The sequence below is a fragment of the Ascaphus truei genome, chromosome 9, assembly GCF_040206685.1.
Source record: "Ascaphus truei isolate aAscTru1 chromosome 9, aAscTru1.hap1, whole genome shotgun sequence".
Taxonomy (NCBI): Eukaryota; Metazoa; Chordata; class Amphibia; order Anura; family Ascaphidae; genus Ascaphus; species Ascaphus truei.
In genome coordinates this window covers 48860583-48883556 of record NC_134491.1, presented here as the reverse complement: position 1 = coordinate 48883556, position 22974 = coordinate 48860583, and the positions used below count along the sequence as shown (strand labels likewise).

General features: G+C 58.4%; 1 protein-coding gene across 1 annotated transcript; it reads right to left on the bottom strand.

The window, feature by feature from the left end:
• Positions 1-608: 608 nt before the first annotated feature.
• NEK9 (NIMA related kinase 9) lies at positions 609-22974 on the bottom strand. Its single transcript, XM_075614706.1, is given in 25 exon segments — positions 609-1082; positions 1169-1218; positions 1326-1494; positions 1755-1891; positions 2048-2226; positions 2501-2560; positions 2645-2815; positions 2949-3056; positions 3059-3109; positions 3182-3290; positions 3367-3522; positions 5880-5926; position 7338; positions 8301-8500; positions 11392-11536; positions 13111-13303; positions 16329-16379; positions 16884-16948; positions 17795-17905; positions 18354-18485; positions 20030-20135; positions 21207-21277; positions 21435-21490; positions 21583-21760; positions 22738-22974. Coding segments are annotated over 25 exon segments (2901 nt in total). The 5' UTR covers positions 22897-22974; the 3' UTR covers positions 609-886.

Here is a 22974-nt window from a genome sequence, read left to right as displayed (position 1 = left end):
CGCAGCCTCTCGCCAGGCCCACGCGGCCAGCAGACTCCCGCTAGGCCCACGCGTCCGCAGCCTCCCGCAAGGGCCCGGCGGTCAGCAGCCTCCCGCCAGGCCCACGCGTCCGCAGCCTCCCGCCAGGCCCACGCGTCCGCAGCCTCCCGCCAGGCCCACGCGTCCGCAGCCTCCCGCCAGGCCCACGCGGCCGCAGACTCCCGCCAGGCCCACGCGGCCGCAGTCTCCCGCCAGGCCCACGGGGCTGCAGCCTCCCGCCAGGCCCTGCGGCCAGAGACTCCTTCCCCGCGCGAGGCCTCGCTCCTACTTGCAGTCTGCAAGTGATATGAGAAAATACTTCTACCTTCACTGGCTGTGCGATGCTCTGCGGAGGCCCAGGCCCTAGTTACACGCTGCAGACTGCTGTAGTAAGCTCCTTCTCTGCAGGAACAGTGATGACTCTCACAGCAAAATAAAAACATAACCCAGTAATATTTGGTTGGGAGGCCGTGCTGTGCCCCACATGCATAGCAGAGGCTTGTGCAAAACAAGGTGTGACAACGAATTCACACTCCTCACATCCGCAGTCCTTGTAAAGTTCCAAGATGCAGGTTCCTAAAACCTCCCCCCCCCCCCCCCTCTCCTCAGCCACCACAAACAGCTGCCCCGATCCCCTTCCAGATAAGACTCCGCACAGGCTGGGGGTCCTTCAGCCATGTTCAGTTGTAACAGGGATACAGGAGGGGGAATGTTATCATCACATGCATGTGCGGCAGGAAGGGCATGTTTTAGCATAGTTCATATAAGGCACCATACCATTGTCTCTCGCACCACATCACGGGCGGCACATATTGCTCACAACAGCTACAGGCCAAGAGGTCATGTGTTTTGTGTTTAGAAATGTGGGTCATGTACAGGGCTCCCGCTGAGGTCCCTGAATCTCAAGGGAGAGCTGCATATCACATCGCTGTCCCTGGCGGCAGAGCGGCAGCCGTCCGTACCCAGAAAGCACCACGAATCCGCAGTCAGAGTCTGGTCTGGGATCCGAGTCGTCCCTGGAGGTCTCTGCACCTCCAGCAGAAGGCAGCGTCCCCTCTACCTGTAATGGGCACAGACCAATGTCAGACCTATGTCACTTCCTGCGTGTCCACAGTGCTGACCCTTACTGTCACGCCCAGACACACCTGTTTTCTGCAGTAGCTGAATGGCCATGCTTTGTTTACTTAGAATCTGGCTCAGCTGTAAAAAGCAAAGATCGAGTCAGTACGAGAGAGGGGACGAGAGGGTCTTCAGCTGCATCCACCCACACCGTGGGAAGGAGGCTCTTGATTAGGGTCCTCACTCACCCACGTGGCTCCCTGCAGCTTGCTGGTTAGTTCTTGCACCTGCACTGACAGGCGTGCGTTCTCCCTACGCAGAGTCTCCTGCTCACTCAGACAGCGGGACACCAAATCCTGGAGTTTCTGCACCTCCTCGTGCAGGGAGCTGCACTCGCAGGCAGGAGGGGGGGGCGTCCTGAGGGGGCAAGAAGTTGCAAATCAGAACAGACTCCCCCTTTCCCTCTGCTCCCAGATTCGGGTGGGGTCCCGGTGCCCCCGATACCTGCAGCAGTGCCGCGGAGCGCTCTGTTATTTCTTGCAGAGCTGTGGAGACGTCCCGCGAGGAATCCAACTGAGGGGTGGAGGGGTCTCCGCTATCGGAAGGGATGGGGGGCTCTCCGGCAGCAGGGGCTCTCCGGCAGCAGGGGGCTCTCCGGCAGCAGGGGGCTCTCCGGCAGCAGGGGGCTCTCCGGCAGCAGGGGGCTCTTCTCCATCGTGAGGGACGGGGGGTTCTGCGTCAGCGGGAGGCTCACCGGCCTCGGGAGGGAGGAGGGGCTCTCTGGCATGGGGATGAACTCTGCCTCTTCCAGCTCCTGGGGGGGGAGGGGGGAAGTATTAGTTGCAATTGACTGGTACCACCCACCCCCCCACATCACACACTCCCCCTCAACTCGAACACCATACCCTTTTATGGTGCCGTCCCTCTGCCCCAGTAGCTCAGAGCCAATCGCTCACACACCACCAGGTACCTGTCGGAGCCAGCTAGGGCAGGAACTGCTCTCCATGTTTTCAGTTGTATTGAATGGTCCCGTTTGTGGCTCCGCCTCTACGGTGCCACGGAACCCGCCACTGGGGTCAGCGGTCAGTGACTCACGCTCGCTGTCCTCCTCTTCTCCCACGGAGCCTCCAGATGAGCAGCTCTGAGCAACTGTGACGGGAGAATATATCAGCTGCAGCCCCCCATAACCCAGCCAGCTTCCCTAATATGTCCCCCCCAAACCAAATCAACACATGAGCTGCCTCCCTCTCCCTCCCCAACCCCCCGGGAAGGATAACAGGGCACTGCTAACCCCCACCCCCCGGAACAAAAACCAGGATATAAAGAACTAAAATACGCCCCCCAATAAGATGTCAGATCCAAAAACGCTCCAAACTCAGCACCTCCCCACTCACCCTCCCACCCTTCCTTCCCCGGCACTCACGGGATCCGATGGACAGCCCACTGCTGTTTGAACGGATGGTTTTGGAATTCAGAACTTTCTCTGCAAGGAGAAGACAGGTCAGGGACTGAGGGAGGGGTGACATACTGCACCCCCCCATTCACGCTGCCCATGGTGTCCACTCACCCACGATCAGGATGGTGTGCCAGCCGCGGCACGACAGGTCTGGGACATGGTGCAGGGACCCGAAGATGGGCCGGGGCCATGAGGTGCAGATATCAGAGCCCTGGGGACGCTCGTTGGGGGTCATCGCCAGACGTCCATTACCTCCGTTCCCCCAGGCGAAGATGTGATTATCTTTGGGGGGGGGAAGACAGTGCAGAGACCCTCATCACGAACAGAAACCCAAACCTTTATCTCTTGCCCACAAGTCCCTCCACACCCCTGGCCTGACCTCACACCAGCGTAAGAGGAGGAGAGTGGCACTCACCGTCTGTGGCCGCGATGGTGAACTCGTCGCCGCAGGACACTCGGATGACCTGTTTTCCCCCAAGTGGTCCTCCCAGGAGGTTGATACCCAGGTGCTTCCGGTAATCCCGACTCCCAGCTGGCCGCACTTATTGGAGCCAAAGGTCAGGAGCCGGCCTCGCTCTGCACGGAACACAGGTGAGAGTAAGGAACAGAGGTGGGGGCCAGGGGATGCTCAAATGGTGCAACGCTCACCATCGATGGCGGCCGTGTGCGTCCTCCCCGGGGCGATGCTGCGGATCTTGTAAAAGGACAGCTGCTTGGCGAGAGTCAGAGACGTGGTATACGGGACCTCGTGGAACGCCTGCGGGGCAGAGAGAATGGGTCCCGTGGGTTGGTGGGTGTCCCTTTGCGGGTGGAGGGGGATTAAGCGGTCTCACCTCATGGTTGATGATTCCCGCCGTGCACTGGTTCAGACCCAGTTTGTTGTGCTCATTCAGACCGCAGGCCAGGACTTTACCCGACTGGGTCAGAAGGAAAGTCCCGTCGGTGCCGCAGCAAACGCTGACTATACAGAGACCGCGCTGAACCTCCACCTGCCCGGTCAGGGGTAAAGAAAGGGGTTTAGACGCGGACGAGAGAAAAGGAGAGGTTATGGGGGCGAGAGGGGGAGGGGAGAAAAAGGGGGGGAGGGGGAAGAAAAAAAAAGGGAGGGGGAGGGGTGAAGAAAAAAAAAAGGGAGGGGGAGGGGTGAAGAAAAAAAAAAGGGACAGGGAGGGGGGAAGAAAAAAAAAAGGGAGAGGGAGGAGGGGGAAGAAAAAAAAGAGGGAGAGGGAGGAGGGGGAAGAAAAAAGGGAGAGGGAGTGAGAAAAAAAAGAGGGAGAGGGAGGGGGATGAGAAAAAAGGGAGAGGGAGGGGGGGTGAGAAAAAAGGGAGAGGGAGGGGGGGTGAGAAAAAAGGGAGAGGGAGGGGGGGTGAGAAAAAAGGGAGAGGGAGAGGGGGGAGAAAAAAAGGAGAGGGGGGAGAAAAAAGGGAGAGGGAGGAGGGGGAGAAAAAAGGGAGAGGGAGGGGGGGGGGGGGAAAGGGAGAGGGAGGGGGGGGGGGGAAAGGGAGAGGGAGGGGGGGGAGAAAAAAGGGAGAGGGAGGAGGGGGGAGAAAAAAAGGGAGAGGGAGGAGGGGGGGAGAAAAAAGGGAGAGGGAGGAGGGGGGAGAAAAAAGGGAGAGGGAGGAGGGGGGAGAAAAAAGGGAGAGGGAGGAGGGGGGAGAAAAAAGGGAGAGGGAGGAGGGGGGAGAAAAAAGGGAGAGGGAGGAGGGGGGAGAAAAAAGGGAGAGGGAGGAGGGGGGAGAAAAAAGGGAGAGGGAGGAGGGGGAAGAAAAAGGGAGAGGGAGGAGGGGGAAGAAAAAAGGGAGAGGGAGGAGGGGGAAGAAAAAAGGGAGGGAGGAGGGGGAAGAAAAAAGGGAGGGAGGAGGGGGAAGAAAAAAGGGAGGGAGGAGGGGGAAGAAAAAAGGGAGGGAGGAGGGGGAAGAAAAAAGGGAGGGAGGAGGGGGAAGAAAAAAGGGAGGGAGGAGGGTGAAGAAAAAAGGGAGGGAGGAGGGGGAAGAAAAAAGGGAGGGAGGAGGGGGAAGAAAAAAAGGGAGGGAGGAGTGGAAGAAAAAAGGGAGGGAGGAGTGGGAAGAAAAAAGGGAGGGAGGAGGGGGAAGAAAAAAGGGAGGGAGGAGGGGGAAGAAAAAGGGAGGGAGGGAAGAAAAAAGGGAGGGAGGAGGGGGAAGAAAAAAGGGAGGGAGGAGGGGGAAGAAAAAAGGGAGGGAGGAGGGGGAAGAAAAAAGGGAGGGAGGAGGGGGAAGAAAAAGGAGAGGGAGGGGGGTGAGAAAAAAGGGAGAGGGAGGGGGGTGAGAAAAAAGGGAGAGGGAGGGAGAGGTGAGAAAAAAGGGAGGGAGGGAGAGGGAGAAAAATAGGGGGTGGGGGAGAAAAAAAAAAAAAGAGGGACGGGAAAAAGAGGGAGGGGGGAGAAAGAGGAGGGGGGGAGAAAGAGGGAGGGGGGGGAGAAAGAGGGAGGGGGAGAGAAAGAGGGGGGGGGAAGAGGGGGGGGAGAAAGAGGGAGGGGGAGAAAGAGGGAGGGGGAGAAAGAGGAGGGGGGAGAAAGAGGGGAGGGGAGAAAAAGAGGGAGGGGGAGGGGAGAAAAAGAGGGAGGGGGAGGGGAGAAAAAGAGGGAGGGGGAGGGGAGAAAAAGAGGGAGGGGGAGGGGAGAAAAAGAGGGAGGGGGAGGGGAGAAAAGAGGGAGGGGGAGGGGGAGAAAAAGAGGGAGGGGAGAAAAGTGGGAGGGGAGAAAAAGAGGGAGGGGGAGGGGAGAAAAAGAGGGAGGGGGAGGGGAGAAAAAGAGGGAGGGGGAGAAAAAGGGGGAGGAGAGAAAAAGGAGGAGGAAAGAGGGGAGATAAAGGGGGAGAGGGAGGGGAGAAAAAGGGGAGGGGGAGGGAAGAAAAAGGGGGAGGGGAGAAAAAGGGGGAGGGGAGAAAAAGGGGGAGGGGAGGGGAGAAAAAGGGGGAGGGGAGGGGAGAAAAAGGGGGAGGAGAGGAAGACGGGGAGGGGAGCAAAAGGGGGAGGGGGAGGGGAGAAAAAGGGGGAGGGGAGAAAAGGGGGAGGGGAGAAAAAGAGGGAGGGGGAGAAAAAGGGGGAGGAGAGAAAAGAGGGAGGAAAGAGGGGAGATAAAGGGGGAGAGGGAGGGGAGAAAAAGGGGGAGGGGGAGGGAAGAAAAAGGGGGAGGGGAGAAAAAGGGGGAGGGGAGGGGAGAAAAAGGGGGAGGGGAGAAAAAGGGGGGGGAGAAAAAGGGAGGGGGGAGAAAAAGGGAGAGGGGAGAAAAAGGGGGAGGGGAGAAAAAGGGGGAGGGGAGAAAAAGGGGGAGGGGAGAAAAAGAGGGAGGGGGGAGAGACAGGACAGAGCAAGTGACAAAATTACCTTCTGAGGTGAGTAAAAGTCGTCTTCTGAATCCAAACCTAAGCGCCCTGCAGACACCGCAACAGAGAATATCACACAGTGACATTGTATACTAGCAGGGGTGGCTGAATTTGGGGAGTGTACAGTGGGTTCATTTCTTTTCAAAGTGTGGGGTAATTGAAAGCTTGTAACAAACTTTTGCCCCTCTCTCCTGCCTGGTTGAGCCTGCAGTGGGGGTGGTTAGGTGATTGCTACCTAACACACCTGGTTGCTGTGTGTGTCCTTATTTAAAACAGAGGCTTGTAAGGAACCCTGAGCTTGCGTGTCCTGGTCTGGCGTGCCCTGAGCTTGCGTGTCCTGGTCTGGCGTGTCCTGGTCTGACGTGCCCTGGTCTGGCGTGCCCTGAGCTTGCGTGTCCTGGTCTGGCGTGTCCTGGTCTGACGTGCCCTGGTCTGGCGTGCCTGAGCTTGCGTGTCCTGGTCTGGCGTGTCCTGGTCTGGCGTGCCCTGGTCTGTGTGATTGGTTGATTTCATGTGCTGGTTTAATTAAGTGTGGAGTAAGGCTAGGTCCCCAGTGCCCAGGGCTGCACGCACTGCAGCGTGCGCACCGCACACAAGGCGCAGGCCCCAGTCAGCGTGTGTGAAATAAGCGCCTAAATAAGGCACCTGGCCCCGATGGCATACATCCAAGAGTTCTTAAGGCGTTACGTTCAGTAATGGCCAAACCATCACATTTAATATTCAAGGACTCCATTTCCACAGGCTCGGAACCACAAGATTGGCGTAAAGCAGATGTGGTGCTTATATTTAAAAGGGAGCTAGGTCACAACCGGGGAATTACAGACCTGTAAGCCTGACTTCAGTAGTGGAGAAACTACTTGAAGGTTTAATACGGGATAATATTCAGGAATACCTAATGGATAACAACATTATTAGTAATAGTCAGCATGGATTTATGAAGGATAGGTCGTGCCAAACTAACCTTATTAGTTTGAACACCAAAAGTGTTCACCGCACTCCGAATGAATACAAAAGAATCAATAATACTTGAAATGCTGATATGTATTAATGAGCAAAAGTGAAGAACATGAATTGACAGTGTGCAAAAAAACGCAAATCACATAAAATGAACAGGAGGGGGAGGGATGGTGAGGGAAGGGGGAAATGTGACATCACTAAAAAGTGAGGGATATGATAAAGAAATCCCTAACAGGGAAGGAAGTGGATGCGGTGAGATGCAGGGTCAACGTTTCGGGGTCACTTACCCCTTCTACAAGCCCATTCCCATAGTCACCACAAAGTGGGACTATGGTACTTCCCGACTCCCTCACAGCAAAATCCTCCCAGTGTTAAAACAATGCAAAAAAAGTGTCCAAGCGGATGCAAGCAGTATCACGTTCAATGAGTTATGTCATCTGATATACATGTATATATATGTTTAGCTGATGCCCTTAAACTGATGCACTAGACACCTGACAACCCTTGTATGCTAAGAGCCTGAAAACAGAGATGACATATATGTGTATACTACCAAGCAGTATTAAATTCAATGAATAATGTCATCTGATATGTACTTATCATATGTACTAGTGCACCAAATATCTGACAAACCCCTGTAGGCTGAGAGCCTGAGAGCAGACAGCACATACATGAGAACACTATTAATGAAAAACAGTTTTTGCAAGTAATAGCAACAGCCACTACCAATGAGTCTCTGAGGCACAAGCAGGCGACAGTCCCCGTGTGTGAAGCCCTGTTAAGTTAGATATTTGCAAGGGAAGAACCTGTTGTCTGTGATGATTCTCCCAGCCACTGGCTGTCGGAGCAGGATCCTGTGAGAATTACTCCCACACAGGGGATACGTTGGATAGCGAGGGCTACCTGTATATCTTTTCAGAAAGGAAAGGTATACAGGGATATACCAAACAGTAAACATGGGAAGGATGTTGATCCAGGGAGTAATCCGATTGTCATTACTGGAGTCAGGAAGGAATTTATTTTTCCCCTTAGGACAGGGGTGCACAATCTTTGCCCCTGCCAGCTCTCATGTGCCATGGCACTGTGATGTCATTTGACGCCGGGTTACCATGACGACGTGCCGCTGGAAGCCAAGGTATGTGAGTTACAGAGGCCTTTGCGTGGTCCCCGGCATTTAAAATAAATGCCTTGGGGGTAAGCACAGGATCTCTGTAACTGCCGCACCCCCCTCCCCCCAGAAAATCTCACGCCCCCTGCCTTATTGTAAGTACAGATATAGGATGAAGTATCTGTCGTCTAAATTTAGCATAGGTGGAACTTGATGGACGTGTGTCTTTTTTCAACCTCATCTACTATGTAACTATGTGACTATGCAACTGCAACACTATGTAACTATGTAACTATGTAACTATGTATGCAGCGCGGTCACAAGCATGCAACATGACAATATCGTACACGCACTTACCATACTCCCGCAGCCCCAGGAGTACACGCTCTTGCTCCGTGTAAGTGTGATCACGTGACTATCCCCACACGAGACCTGATCCACCGGCTCATTCAGGAAGAAATCAACTAACAGCGGCTCCAGAACCTCGGAACCTGCAGCCTGATCCACCCCGAGGCAGCCATAATAATCCGACCCAAACGCGTACACCTGCCCCTCGTCTGTAACAGATCAGAGCAGTGTAGTGTCAGCGGCACAGGTCGTGAGAGGCAGATTGCAGGTAATGACGCATAACATGGAGATGCTCCAATCCCCCCCCCAGTCTCTGACCTGTGATGCACATGGTGCTCTCCCCCCCCCCCAGTCTCTGACCCGTGATACACACGGTGCATCCCCCCGCCAGTCTCTGACCTTTGATACACATGGTGCTCTCCCCCGTCTCTGACCTGTGATACACACGGTGCTCCCCCCCCAGTCTCTGACTGTGATACACACGGTGCTCCCCCCCTAGTCTCTGACCTGTGATATACACGGTGCTCCCCCAGTGTCTGACCCATGATACACACGGTGCTCCCCCCCAGTCTCTGACCTGTGATACACACGGTGCTCCCCCCTAGTCTCTCACCTGTGATACACACGGTGCTCCCCCCAGTGTCTGACCCATGATACACACGGTGCTCCCCCCCAGTCTCTGACCCGTGATACACACGGTGCTCCCCCCCCAGTCTCTGACCTGTGATACACACAGTGCTCCCCCCCCCAGTCTCTGACCTGTGATACACACGGTGCTCCCCCCAGTCTCTGACCCATGATACACACAGTGCTCCCCCCCAGTCTATGACACGTGATACACACGGTGCTCCCCCCCAGTCTCTGACCCGTGATACACACAGTGCTCCCCCCCAGTCTATGACACGTGATACACACACTGCTCCCCCCCAGTCTCTGACCCGTGATACACACAGTGCTCCCCCCCAGTCTCTGACCCGTGATACACACGGTGCTCCCCCCCCAGTCTCTGACCTGTGATACACACGGTGCTCCCCCCAGTCTCTGACCCGTGATACACACACTGCTCCCCCCCCAGTCTCTGACCCATGATACACACGGTGCTCCCCCCAGTCTCTGACCCGTGATACACACTGCTTACCCCCCAGTCTCTGACCTGTGTACACTGCTCCCCCCCAGTCTCTGACCCGTGATACACACTGTGCTCCCCCCAGTCTCTGACCCATGATACACACGGTGCTCTCCCCCAGTCTCTGACCTGTGATACACACAGTGCTCCCCCCAGTCTCTAACCTGTGATACACACAGTGCTCCCCCCCAGTCTCTGACCCGTGATACACACACTGCTCCCCCCCCAGTCTCTGACCCATGATACACACGGTGCTCCCCTCCAGTCTCTGACCTGTGATACACACGGTGCTCCCCCCCCAGTCTCTGACCTGTGATACACACGGTGCTCCCCCCAGTCTCTGACCCATGATACACACGGTGCTCCCCCCCAGTCTCTGACCCATGATACACACGGTGCTCCCCCCCCAGTCTCTGACCTGTGATACACACGGTGCTCCCCCCCAGTCTCTGACCTGTGATACACACGGTGCTCCCCCCCCAGTCTCTGACCTCTGATACACACGGTGCTCCCCCCAGTCTCTGACCCATGATACACACGGTGCTCCCCCCCAGTCTCTGACCCATGATACACACGGTGCTCCCCCCCAATCTCTGACCCATGATACACACGGTGCTCCCCCCCCATGTCTGACCTGTGATACACACGGTGCTCCCCCCCCCCCCATGTCTCTGACCTGTGATACACACGGTGCCTCCCCCCCCCCAGTCTCTGACCTGTGATACACACGGTGCTCCCCCCCCAGTCTCTGACCCGTGATACACACGGTGCTCCCCCCAGTCTCTGACCTGTGATACACATGGTGCTCCCCCCCCAGTCTCTGACCCATGATACACACGGTGCTCCCCCCCCCCGTCTCTGACCTGTGATACACACGGTGCTCCCCCCCACCATGCTCTGACCTGTGATACGCACGGTGCAAGTGTCTCTGACCTGTGATACACACGGTGCTCCCTCCCCCCCCCCAGTCTCTGACCTGTGATACACACGGTGCTCCCCCCCCCAGTCTCTGACCTGTGATACACACGGTGCTCCCCCCCCAGTCTCTGACCTGTGATACACACGGTGCTCCCTCCCCCCCCCCAGTCTCTGACCTGTGATACACACGGTGCTCCCCCCCCAGTCTCTGACCTGTGATACACACGGTGCTCCCCCCCAGTCTCTGACCTGTGATACACACGGTGCTCCCCCCCCCCCAGTCTCTGACCTGTGATACACACGGTGCTCCCCCCCCCCAGTCTCTGACCTGTGATACGCACGGTGCTCCCCCCCCCCCAGTCTCTGACCTGTGATACACACGGTGCTCCCTCCCGACCCCCAGTCTCTGACCTGTGATACACACGGTGCTCCCCCCCCCAGTCTCTGACCTGTGATACACACGGTGCTCCCCCCCCCCCCCAGTCTTTGACCTGTGATACACACGGTGCTCCCCCCCCCAGTCTCTGACCTGATACACACGGTGCTCCCCCCCGCAGTCTCTGACCTGTGATACACACGGTGCTCCCTCCCCCCCCCCAGTCTCTGACCTGTGATACACACGGTGCTCCCCCCGCCCCCTCCCCAGTCTCTGACCTGTGATACACACGGTGCTCCCCCCGCCCCCACCCCAGTCTCTGACCTGTGATACACACGGTGCTCCCCCCGCCCCCTCCCCAGTCTCTGACCTGTGATACACACGGTGCTCCCCCCCCCAGTCTCTGACCTGTGATACACACGGTGCTCCCCCCCCCAAGTCTCTGACCTGTGATACACACGGTGCTCCCCCCCGCCAGTCTCTGACCTGTGATACACACGGTGCTCCCCCCCCCAGTCTCTGACCTGTGATACACACGGTGCTCCCCCCCCCCCAGTCTCTGACCTGTGATACACACAGTGCTCCCCCCCGCCAGTCTCTGACCTGTGATACACACGGTGCTCCCCCCCCCCCAGTCTCTGACCTGTGACACACGGTGCTCCCCCCCGCCAGTCTCTGACCTGTGATACACACGGTGAAGTCCCCCCCACAGCTGACTTGTCGCACTGATTTCCCCTGCAGTTTCTCCACGTGTTTGGGCTGCCTGTATGAGGCGCGGTCTCCGTGTCCCAGCTGCCCGTGCAGCTTCGAGCCGCCCTGCATGTTCTGGGGAGGGCAGGAGTCAAATCAAAATGTAGGAAGCACTGGCAATCTCCCTCCCCCCAGAGTCTCTACATCTCCCTCCTTTGCACTCGCTATGTCCCCCTCCCCGCTCTCACCACCTAGTCCCTCCCGGGGTCGCTATGTACCTTCTTCCCCCCCCCCCCCCCCGGGTCACTACGTCCCCCCCGACGTAGCTACATCTTCCCCCCCTCCCCACACTCGCTATGTCCCCCTCTCCCCCAGGGTCGCTACGTCCCCCCCTTTCCCCGGGGTCCTAGGTCCCCCCCTCCCCCGGGGTCACTACGTCTTCCCCCCCCCCCTGCACACTCGCTATTTTCCCCCCCTTTCTCCGGGGTCGCTATGTCCCCCCCTTTCCCCGGGGGCGCAAGGTCTCCCCTCTCACCGGGGTCGCTATGTCCCCCCCCTCCTGCCGGGGTTGCTACGTCCCCCCTGCCCCCGGGGTCGCTACGTCACCCCCGCCCCCTGGGATTGCTACATCTTAACCCCCCCCCCACACTCGCTATGTCCCGCCCTCCTGCCGGGGTCGCTACATCCCTGAGGTTGCAACATCCCCCCCCCCCTCCGGGGTTGCTACGTCTTCCCCCCCACACTCGTTATGTCCCCCTCCTCCCCCCCGGGGTCGCTACGTCCGCCACCCCCCCGGGGTCGCTATGTCCCCCTTCCCCCCGGGGTGGCTACGTCCCCCTCCCCCCCGGGGTCGCTACGTCCCCCTCCCCCCGGGGTTGCTACGTCTTCCCCCCCACACTCGTTATGTCCCCCTCCTCCCCCCAGGGTCGCTACGTCCCCCTCCCCCGGGTCGCTACGTCCCCCTCCCCCCCCGGGGTTGCTACGTCTTCCCCCCCACACTCGTTATGTCCCCCTCCTCCCTCCCAGGGTCGCTACGTCCCCCTCCCCTGCGGTCGCTACGTCCCCCTCCCCCCGTGGTCGCTACGTCCCCCTCCCCCCGCGGTCGCTACGTCCCCCTCCCGCGGTCGCTACGTCCACCTCCCCCCGCCGTCGCTACGTCCCCCTCCTCCCGCGGTCGCTACGTCCCCCTCCCCCCACGGTCGCTACGTCCCCCTACCCCCCGCGGTCGCAACGTCCCCCTACCCCCCGCGGTCGCTACGTCCCCCTACCCCCCCGCGGTCACTACGTCCCCCTCCCCCCGGGTCGCTACGTCCCCCTCCCCCCCGGGGTCGCTACGTCCCCCTCCCCCCCGGGGTCGCTACGTCCCCCTCCCCCCCGGGGTCGCTACGTCCCCCTCCCCCCGGGGTCGCTACGTCCCCCTCCCCCCCGGGGTCGCTACGTCCCCCTCCCCCCCGGGGTCGCTACGTCCCCCTCCCCCCGGGGTCGCTACGTCCCCCTCCCCCCGGGGTCGCTACGTCCCCCTCCCCCCGGGGTCGCTACGTCCCCCTCCCCCCCGGGGTCGCTACGTCCCCCTCCCCCCGGGGTCGCTACGTCCCCCTCCTCCCGGGGTCGCTACGTCCCCCTCCCCCCGGGGTCGCTACGTCCCCCTCCCCCCGGGGTCGCTACGTCCCCCTCCCCCCGGGGTCGCTATGTCCCCCCCCGGTACTCACCACCCAGGTGTACAGCTCCTTCTCAACAGTCACCGCGGCAAAGTGAGCGTCTCCAGCGCAGACGTGCCGGGCGCGCCACCCGCCCTTAAACACGTCCAGTTTCTGTGGAGTGGACTTCCCGCCCCCCCACACATACACCTCACTGCTCCGCGACGTCACCACGGCAACAGGAGCCTCCGTCACCATACCTGGCCTGGCAGAAACAGTGAGGGACGCTCAGCACGGCGGGCACACAAACACGGGGCGCTCAGCACGGCCCGCTCAGCACGGCCGGCGCACAAACACACGGGGCGCTCAGCACGGCCGGCGCACACACACGGGGCGCTCAGCACGGCGGGCGCACACACACGGGGCGCTCAGCACGGCGGGCGCACACACACGGGGCGTTCAGCACGGCGGGCGCACACACACGGGGCGCTCAGCACGGCCGGCGCACAAACACACGGGGCGCTCAGCACGGCCGGCGCACAAACACACGGGGCGCTCAGCACGGCCGGCGCACACACACGGGGCGCTCAGCACGGCCGGCGCACAAACACACGGGGCGCTCAGCACGGCCGGCGCACACACACGGGGCGCTCAGCACGGCCGGCGCACAAACACACGGGGCGCTCAGCACGGCCGGCGCACACACACGGGGCGCTCAGCACGGCCGGCGCACACACACGGGGCGCTCAGCACGGCCGGCGCACAAACACACGGGGCGCTCAGCACGGCCGGCGCACACACACGGGGCGCTCAGCACGGCCGGCGCACACACACGGGGCGCTCAGCACGGCCGGCGCACAAACACACGGGGCGCTCAGCACGGCGGGCGCACACACACAGGGCGCTCAGCACGGCGGGCGCACACACACGGGGCGCTCAGCACGGCGGACGCACAAACACACGGGGCGCTCAGCACGGCCGGCGCACAAACACACGGGGCGCTCAGCACGGCCGGCGCACAAACACACGGGGCGCTCAGCACGGCCGGCGCACTCACGCAGCCCCTCGCCCCTCCCAGTCTCTGATACACACACACGGGGCGCTCAGCGGGGCGGGCACACAAACACACGGGTCGCTCAGCACGGCGGACGCACAAACACACGGGGCGCTCAGCACGGCCGGCGCACAAACACACGGGGCGCTCAGCACGGCCGGCGCACTCACGCAGCCCCTCGCCCCTCCCAGTCTCTGATACACACACACGGGGCGCTCAGCGGGGCGAGCGGGCGCACACACACGGGGCGCTCAGCACGGCCGGCGCACAAACACACGGGGCGCTCAGCACGGCCGGAGCACTCACGCGGCCCCTCGCAGTCTCTGATACACACACACGGGGCGCTCAGCGGGGCGAACGGACGCACACACACACAAGGGTTGTTCAGTGGGCCGGACGCACTGGTGGGGTGCACACTAGGGTGGTCGAGCGGACACACACACACATACAAGGCGGGCGCACATACATAGGGTGAGCGGGCGCACATACACGGGGCACTCGGCGGAGGAGCGGGCACACATACATGGGGCACTCAGCGGGGCAAGCGGGCACATATACACAGGGCACTCAGCGGGGCGAGTGGGCACACATACACAGGGCACTCAGCGGGGCGAGTGGGCACACATACACAGGGCACTCAGCGGGGCGAGTGGGCACACATACACGGGGCACTCAGCGGGGCGACTGGGGACACATACACGGGGCACTCAGCGGGGCGCGTGAGCACACATACACAGAGCCAAGAACAAAGAGAAGGATTGGCGGACAGCCAGAGAATGCCGAAAGCGCTCGCAACTCACCGGGTGGGGGACGATTAAAATTGTTTAATAAAAACTACATAAAATAAATATATAACATGACAAAAACACAAAACAAAAAGGGGGGTTCTCCTCCCACGCGTTTCACGCCGCTTTCTCAAGGAGCACTCGGTAGGGCGAGCGGGCACACGTAGGGGCGAGCAGTTGCACATACACAGGGCACACAGCAGGGTGAGCAGGCGCACATACACTGGGCACACAGCAGGGTGAGCGGGCGCACATACATAGGGCACTCGGCGGGGTGAGGGTGCGCACATACATGGGGCACACAGCAGGGTGAGCAGGCGCACATACACGGGGCACACAGCAGGGTGAGCGGGCGCACATACACAGGGCACACAGCAGGGTGAGCGGGCGCACATACATAGGGCACTCGGCATGGTGAGGGTGCGCACATACACGGGGCACACAGCGGGTTGAACACTGAGCACACAGCAGGGTGAGTGAGCGGGCGCACATACTTAGGGCACAAAGCAGGGTGAGTGGGCACACAGCGGGGCGAGCGGGCACACTTACACAGAGCACTTAGCATGGTAAGCGGGCGCACATACACAGGGCACTCAGCGGGGCGAGCGGGTACACATACACGGGGCACACGGCGGGGCGAGCGTGCGCACATACACGGGGCACACAGCGGGGCGAGCGGGCGCACATACACGGGGCACTCGGCGGGGCGAGCGGGCGCACATACACGGGGCACACAGCGGGGCGAGCGGGCACACATACACGGGGCACTCGGCGGGGCGAGTGGGCGCACATACACGGGGCACACAGCGGGGCGAGCGGGCGCACATACACGGGGCACTCGGCGGGGCGAGCGGGCGCACATACACGGGGCACTCGGCGGGGCGAGCGGGCACACATACACGGGGCACTCGGCGGGGCGAGCGGGCGCACATACACGGGGCACTCAGCGGGGCGAGCGGGTACACATACACGGGGCACACAGCGGGGCGAGCGGGCGGACATACACGGGGCACTCGGCGGGGTGAGCGGGCGCACATACACGGGGCACACAGGCGCACAAACACGGGGCACACAGCGGGGCGAGCGGGTGCACATACACGGGGCACACAGCGGGGCGAGCGGGCGCACATTCACGGGGCACTCGGCGGGGCGAGCGGGCGCACATACACGGGGCACACAGCGGGGCGAGTGGGCGCACATACACAGGGCACTCGGGGAGTGAGCGGGCGCACGTACACGGGGCACTCGGCGGGGCGAGCGGGCACACATACACGGGGCACACAGCGGGGCGAGTGGGCGCATATACACAGGGCACTCGGGGAGTGAGCGGGCGCACGTACACGCGGCACTCGGCTGGGCGAGTGGGCGCACATACACGGGGCACACAGTGGGGCGAGCGGGCGCACATACACGGGGCACACAGTGGGGCGAGCGGGCGCACATACTGGTACCTGGGCCTCTTGTTGGTTCTGTTCAGCAGAGATACTCTCTCCTCCATCTCTCTGTGGAGAAAAAGCAGCCGTGTTAGAACAATGTTATAGAAGTATACACTCAGACATGTATGATGCATACCGCCAAGGATTGTGAGGTCACGCTCTGTCAGACGCTCAGGGTAGTAGATCATGGCGAGTTTATTCTCGCCCTTATAGCTATTTTTCCCCCGTCACCCCTCTCTACCCGGAGTACACGCAGTCGTCTCCCCGGAGCTGTGAGGGCTCAGCAATGTCTGACCAATGAAGCTGAGTGGGGGGGGGGAGTGTTTATCATCCGCCCCCCCCCCCGATTACGCGCTGGGTTATCATCCGGCAAAGTCTAGAATTTACGTTTCGGTAGAAGGAGATTTGGAAGAAACCACATATATTCAGACATTCCGTGTTTAGCTTTAATGCCGCAGGTGGAATATTTCTCCCCCTCGGGCGCATGACCCCAACTCTTTACTTAACCCCATGACAATGAGCAGTATATGGAGGGAGAGCCCCAAGTGCTGCCCCCCTCCTACTCGTTACCTCCTCCGCCGGCTCAGTATAGGCTTCTCCAGGATCTCCTCGGCACTCGGCCTCTTGTCTGGGTCCTAAACCGGGTGGAGAGGTCAAAAAGGTCACATTACTGATCAAATATAACATTCTGCAAAGCTCTCTCCCCAACTCCTGCCTGTCTCTACCTGCTTCAGCCATGCCCCCACCCGTCACCTGCTTCAGCCATGCCCCCACCCGTCACCTGCTTCAGCCATGCCCCCACCCGTCACCTGCTTCAGCCATGCCCCCACCCCTCACCTGCTTCAGCCATGCCCCCCATCCGCTTCAGCCATGCACCCCCCCCCACCTGCTTCAGCCATGCACCCCACCCCCCACCTGCTTCAGCCATGCCCCCACCCCTCACCTGCTTCAGCCATGCCCCCACCCCTCACCTGCTTCAGCCATGCCCCCACCCCTCACCTGCTTCAGCGATGCCCCCACCCCTCACCTGCTTCAGCCATGCCCCCACCCCTCACCTGCTTCAGCCATGCCCCCACCCCTCACCTGCTTCAGCCATGCCCCCACCCCTCACCTGCTTCAGCCATGCCCCCCATCCGCTTCAGCCATGCCCCCCACCCCCCACCTGCTTCAGCCATGCCCCCCACCCCTTACCTGCTTCAGCCATGCCCCCCACCCCTCACCTGCTTCAGCCATGCCCCCCACCCCTTACCTGCTGCAGCCATGCCCTCCACCCCTCACCTGCTTCAGCCATGCCCCCCACCCCTTACCTGCTGCAGCCATGCCCTCCACCCCTCACCTGCTGCAGCCATGCCCTCCACCCCTCACCTGCTGCAGCCATGCCCTCCACCCCTCACCTGCTGCAGCCATGCCCTCCACCCCTCACCTGCTGCAGCCATGCCCTCCACCCCTCACCTGCTGCAGCCATGCCCTCCACCCCTCACCTGCTGCAGACACACCCGCACCACATCGATCATCTCCTGCGTGTAGACGCTGCTGTCCAGCTCCACGGCCCAGTTTCCTTGTACAATCTTCACACACAGATTCAGGGGGTTCTGAGGGAGACAATCGGGGGTTAAGTGCAGGACAGGGGAGACATACTACACACTGACAATCAACCTGGATGTCCTTGGGCAAATCCCTGTATCTCCCTGTGCCTCAGGCATCCACAAATGTGATTGTAAGCTCTACAGGGCAGGGACTGTGTCTGAAAAGTTGTATTCAGTGTGTCCCCTTCTCTTCCCGTCATCAGGTGAAGTCACATCTACTCCCTACTATTATGGAATGGATCCCAGGTCACTTGTCACTGATTGTATTGACACAAATAAAATCTGCCCCCCCCCCAACCAACCCCCAGGATGCAGGCACGGGATGGTGGAGGGGCAGGACCAGAGGGGGGGGGGAATTGGGGTGTGGAGGACTGGGGGAGGGAGTGGAGGACTGGGGGGGTAGAGGACTAGGGTAGGTGGAGGATTGGGGGGGGGGGCAAAGGAGCCGCATTACCGTGGCATCAAATGTCCGGGTCAGAGTCAGCAGCTCGTACAGGACACATCCCAAAGCCCAGATGTCAGACTTAAAGCTGTACTTCACCCCCTGACACAGCTCTGGGGACATGTAATACAGGGTGCCCACGCACTGCAGAGAGATATATATATACACACACGTAAAGGAAGGTGCCCACGCACTGCAGAGAGAGATATATATATATATATACACACACGTAATGGACGGTGCCCACGCACTGCAGAGAGAGATATATATATATATATACACACACGTAATGGAAGGTGCCCACGCACTGCAGAGAGAGATATATATATATATATATACACACACGTAATGGAAGGTGCCCACGCACTGCAGAGATATATATATATATATATACACACGTAATGGAAGGTGCCCACACACTGCAGATATATGTATAGATATATATATAGAAACAAATCCAGAATTACACTAAACCATCCATGCCATAAAGACAGATGCTTGTCCAATAGAAATCCAAATAAACCAAGTTTACCAGATTAGATACTGCCAAAAAGAGACAGCACACCGCGTTTATAATCCAAAAGTATATGTATTAAAACATACCGGCACTGCAACCAACTGATGTTTGATATCTATATATATAATATATATATGCATAAGCGTAATGGAAGGTGGCCATGCACTGCAGAGATATATATACACACACACGTAGTGGATGGTGGCAATGCACTGCAGATATATGTATATATACACACACACACGTAGTGGAAGGTGCCCATGCAATGCAGATATATGTATATACACACACGTAGTGGAAGGTGGCCATGCACTGCAGATATATGTATATATACACACATACACACGTAGTGGATGGTGGCCATGCACTGCAGATATATGTATATATATACACACACACACATAGTGGAATGTGGCCATGCACTGCAGATATATGTATATATACACACACACACGTAGTGGAAGGTGGCAATGCACTGCAGATATATGTATATATACACACATACACACGTAGTGGAAGGTGGCAATGCACTGCAGATATATGTATATATACACACACACACGTAGTGGAAGGTGGCCATGCACTGCAGATATATGTATATATACACACACACATACACACGTAGTGGAAGGTGGCAATGCACTGCAGATATATGTATATATACACACATACACACGTAGTGGAAGGTGGCAATGCACTGCAGATATATGTATATATACACACATACACACGTAGTGGAATGTGGCCATGCACTGCAGATATATGTATATATACACACGTAGTGGAATGTGGCCATGCACTGCAGATATATGTATATATACACACGTAGTGGAATGTGGTCATGCACTGCAGATATATGTATATATACACACACACACACGTAGTGGATGGTGGCAATGCACTGCAGATATATGTATATATACACACACACACACGTAGTGGAAGGTGCCCATGCACTGCAGATATATGTATATATACACACACACACACGTAGTGGAATGTGGCCATGCACTGCAGATATATGTATATATACACACACACACGTAGTGGATGGTGGCCATGCACTGCAGATATATGTATATATACACACACACATACACACGTAGTGGAAGGTGCCCATGTAGAGCAGGGCGGCGCCCCACTTATGCAGGACAGATTCGGAGGGTCTCACCGTCTCTGCCATGGAGTACTCCGAGCTCAGCTGCTTCGCTAGCCCGTAATCTCCCAGCTTTATCAGGTGCGCTTTGGTCAGGAAGATATTCAGTGTCTTAATGTCTCTGAGGAGGGGAGCAGATACACACATCGTGATACTCTGTATATACATGCATACATACACACACATCATCGTGATACTCCGTATATACATATATACATACATACACACACATCATTGTGATACTCCGTATATACATATATACATACATACACACATTGTGATACTCCATATATACGCACACCTGTGGTGAATGAAAGTCCAAATATACACGCATGGTGAACATAAATACATGCACACACCCTCTATACCCGCACAGAGTGAACATAAATACATGCACACACCCTCTATACCCGCACAGAGTGAACATAAATACATGCACACACTATATATACACACACCAAGCTCCACCGCCCTTATTCAAGCCCATTCCTACACCATACATGTGGTACTTCCCTGCCACAAAATTCGCTGGCAAACATGAAAATAGAGAAAAAGCAACAGCACTTAGACTCTCATCTGATAGGTAACCAGACTTAGAGCATCTGTGGGCAGCACCCACTCCCCACATCTGTGAAGATTCCAGCGTCTAAGTGCTGTTGCTCTTCATTTATTTTCATGTTTGCCAGTGGATTGTGTGACAGGGAAATACCACCGGTATGGTGTGAAATTGGGCGTGAAGAAAGGCCGTGGAGCTCGAAATGTAGCTCCTTTATACTGTGAGCGCTGCTTCTTTACTGCTGCTATTTTGTATAGGCGAGTGTTTTTTGTTCTACGTTAGTATTAATCTTTTATTAGTCTCTGTGTTCATGTTTCTTAGTTGGGGTGTAGGTTTGATGCTGAGATTTCCAGCGTAGTGTGTTTTCACTTGAGGTCGTTTCACTTAAATAGGGTCTTGCACTTTTGGAGGAGGGGATATGACATTCTTTATTACACGCACTGCCTCATACATATTGCAGGAGGGAAAATGTTTTCAGTCTGATATTTCAATTACATAGCTTGTTCTTCACATTTCCTCTGTTTTCGTGTTTGGAGTGCTGGAAGTCTATTCCATTTTGAATAAATACATGCACACCGCCACACCCCACACGCAGCCCTACACGTCGACCCCAGGGCCGCCACACGCCGGCCTCACCGGTGCAGAATTCCAGCTTTGTGGATGCAGATCACCGCAGAGACTATTTGAAACAGATACCAGAGAACCACCTGCAGGAGGAAAGAAAGATCTGAGGCCCCTGTATACAGAGGAACTTTAATAAAAAAGGTGTTATATGGAGAGATTGTCCTCATCTAAAGCAGCCGTACACACAGGGACTATATCCTCCCCTGTGTGGTATTCTGAGGGCAGTGATCATCCTCTCACCTCCTCCTGAAACAGCTGGTCCTTCTGACGCACAATCATGTCAAACAGATTTCCACCTGCAGGAAACATGGCGTTAGATAGCAGAGAGCGGGGCAGAGGGGAGCCAGAGAAGGGCAGAGGACCCCATGGCACCCAGTGGGAGCCTCACCATTGCAGTACTCCAGCTCGATGAGCAAGGTGCTGCTGTCCAGGAAGTGGTTGTAATACGCGATGATGTTGTCATGCTGCAGCAGGGAGAGGATGACGATCTCATTGAGAGCATCACGACGCTCCTTCTCTGAGAGCCGAGCCAGGCCAACCTCCTTCCACACCACCAGGGAGTCATCCTGTGTGGGGGCGGGGGGTGAGATGAGGCATTGTCAGGACCCCCAGAGGAAACCCCCCCCAGCACCTCCTACACCCGTCACTCTCAATCCGCTACCCCCCATTATAGCTCAGCATCACCTCATCGTGCCTCCTCTACCAGGATCTCAACCCCTATGTTATACTCCCAGTATTGGCTGCTCCCCAAACCCTACTCTGTGTCCCTATGTGAACTGACACCTTCCAATACCCCCCCCCCCCCCCCTCCAGTCAGTGTCTGTCTCTCCCCAGTGTCACCTCCAGGTGCACCCCATGTTCTCTCATCAGTCTCCTGCCACCTCATCGCTCAGAGAGGTCACCTCCAAACAGACCACCTGCCTAAGCCCCGTGCCCCCCTCTACCCCTTTGATCCCCCGTGCAGTGCCTCCCTCTATCCCTTTGATCCCCAGTGCAGTGCCTCCCTCTATCCCTTTGACCCCCCACATGCCCCTCTTTCCCCCCCACACCCTTTCACCCCCCACATCTCCCTTTCCCTTTGACCCCCCACATATCCCTTTCCCTTTGACCCCCCACGTCCTCTTTCCCTTTGACCCCCCTACGTCTTCCTCTTTCCCTTGTCCCCTTTGACCCCCCACATTGCCCCCTTTCCATTTTACCTCTTTCCCTTTGACCCTCCCCATCTTTCCCTTTGACCCGACCCCCACATCTTCCTCTTTCACCCTCCCCCACGTGTGTCCCCCAGTCCCGTGCTTCGGTCCGCCGGTACAGTGCTCCCCCCTCCCCCAGTCCCGTGCCTCGGTCCGCCGGTACAGTGCTCCCCCAGTCCCGTGCCTCGGTCAGCCGGTACAGTGCTCCCCCCTCCCCCAGTCCCGTGCCTCGGTCCGCCGGTACAGTGCTCCCCCAGTCCCGTGCCTCGGTCAGCCGGTACAGTGCTCCCCCCTCCCCCAGTCCCGTGCCTCGGTCCGCCGGTACAGTGCTCCCCCCTCCCCCAGTCCCGTGCCTCGGTCCGCCGGTACAGTGTGGCCTCCCCGTAGGCCCCGTGGCCCAGCACCCGGATGGGGATGTAGTGCAGCTCCTCCTCCCCGCAGCTCCGCACTGACTCCCCGAAGTCGGAGTTGATGGAGTCGCAGTGCCGGTCATACCGGCCGAGGGCGGACATAGCGGGACCGGGGTCACCAGCGGCCGCCCGGCGCCATGTTCAGCTGTCACTGACCTTCCACCTCGCACCTTATTTGGC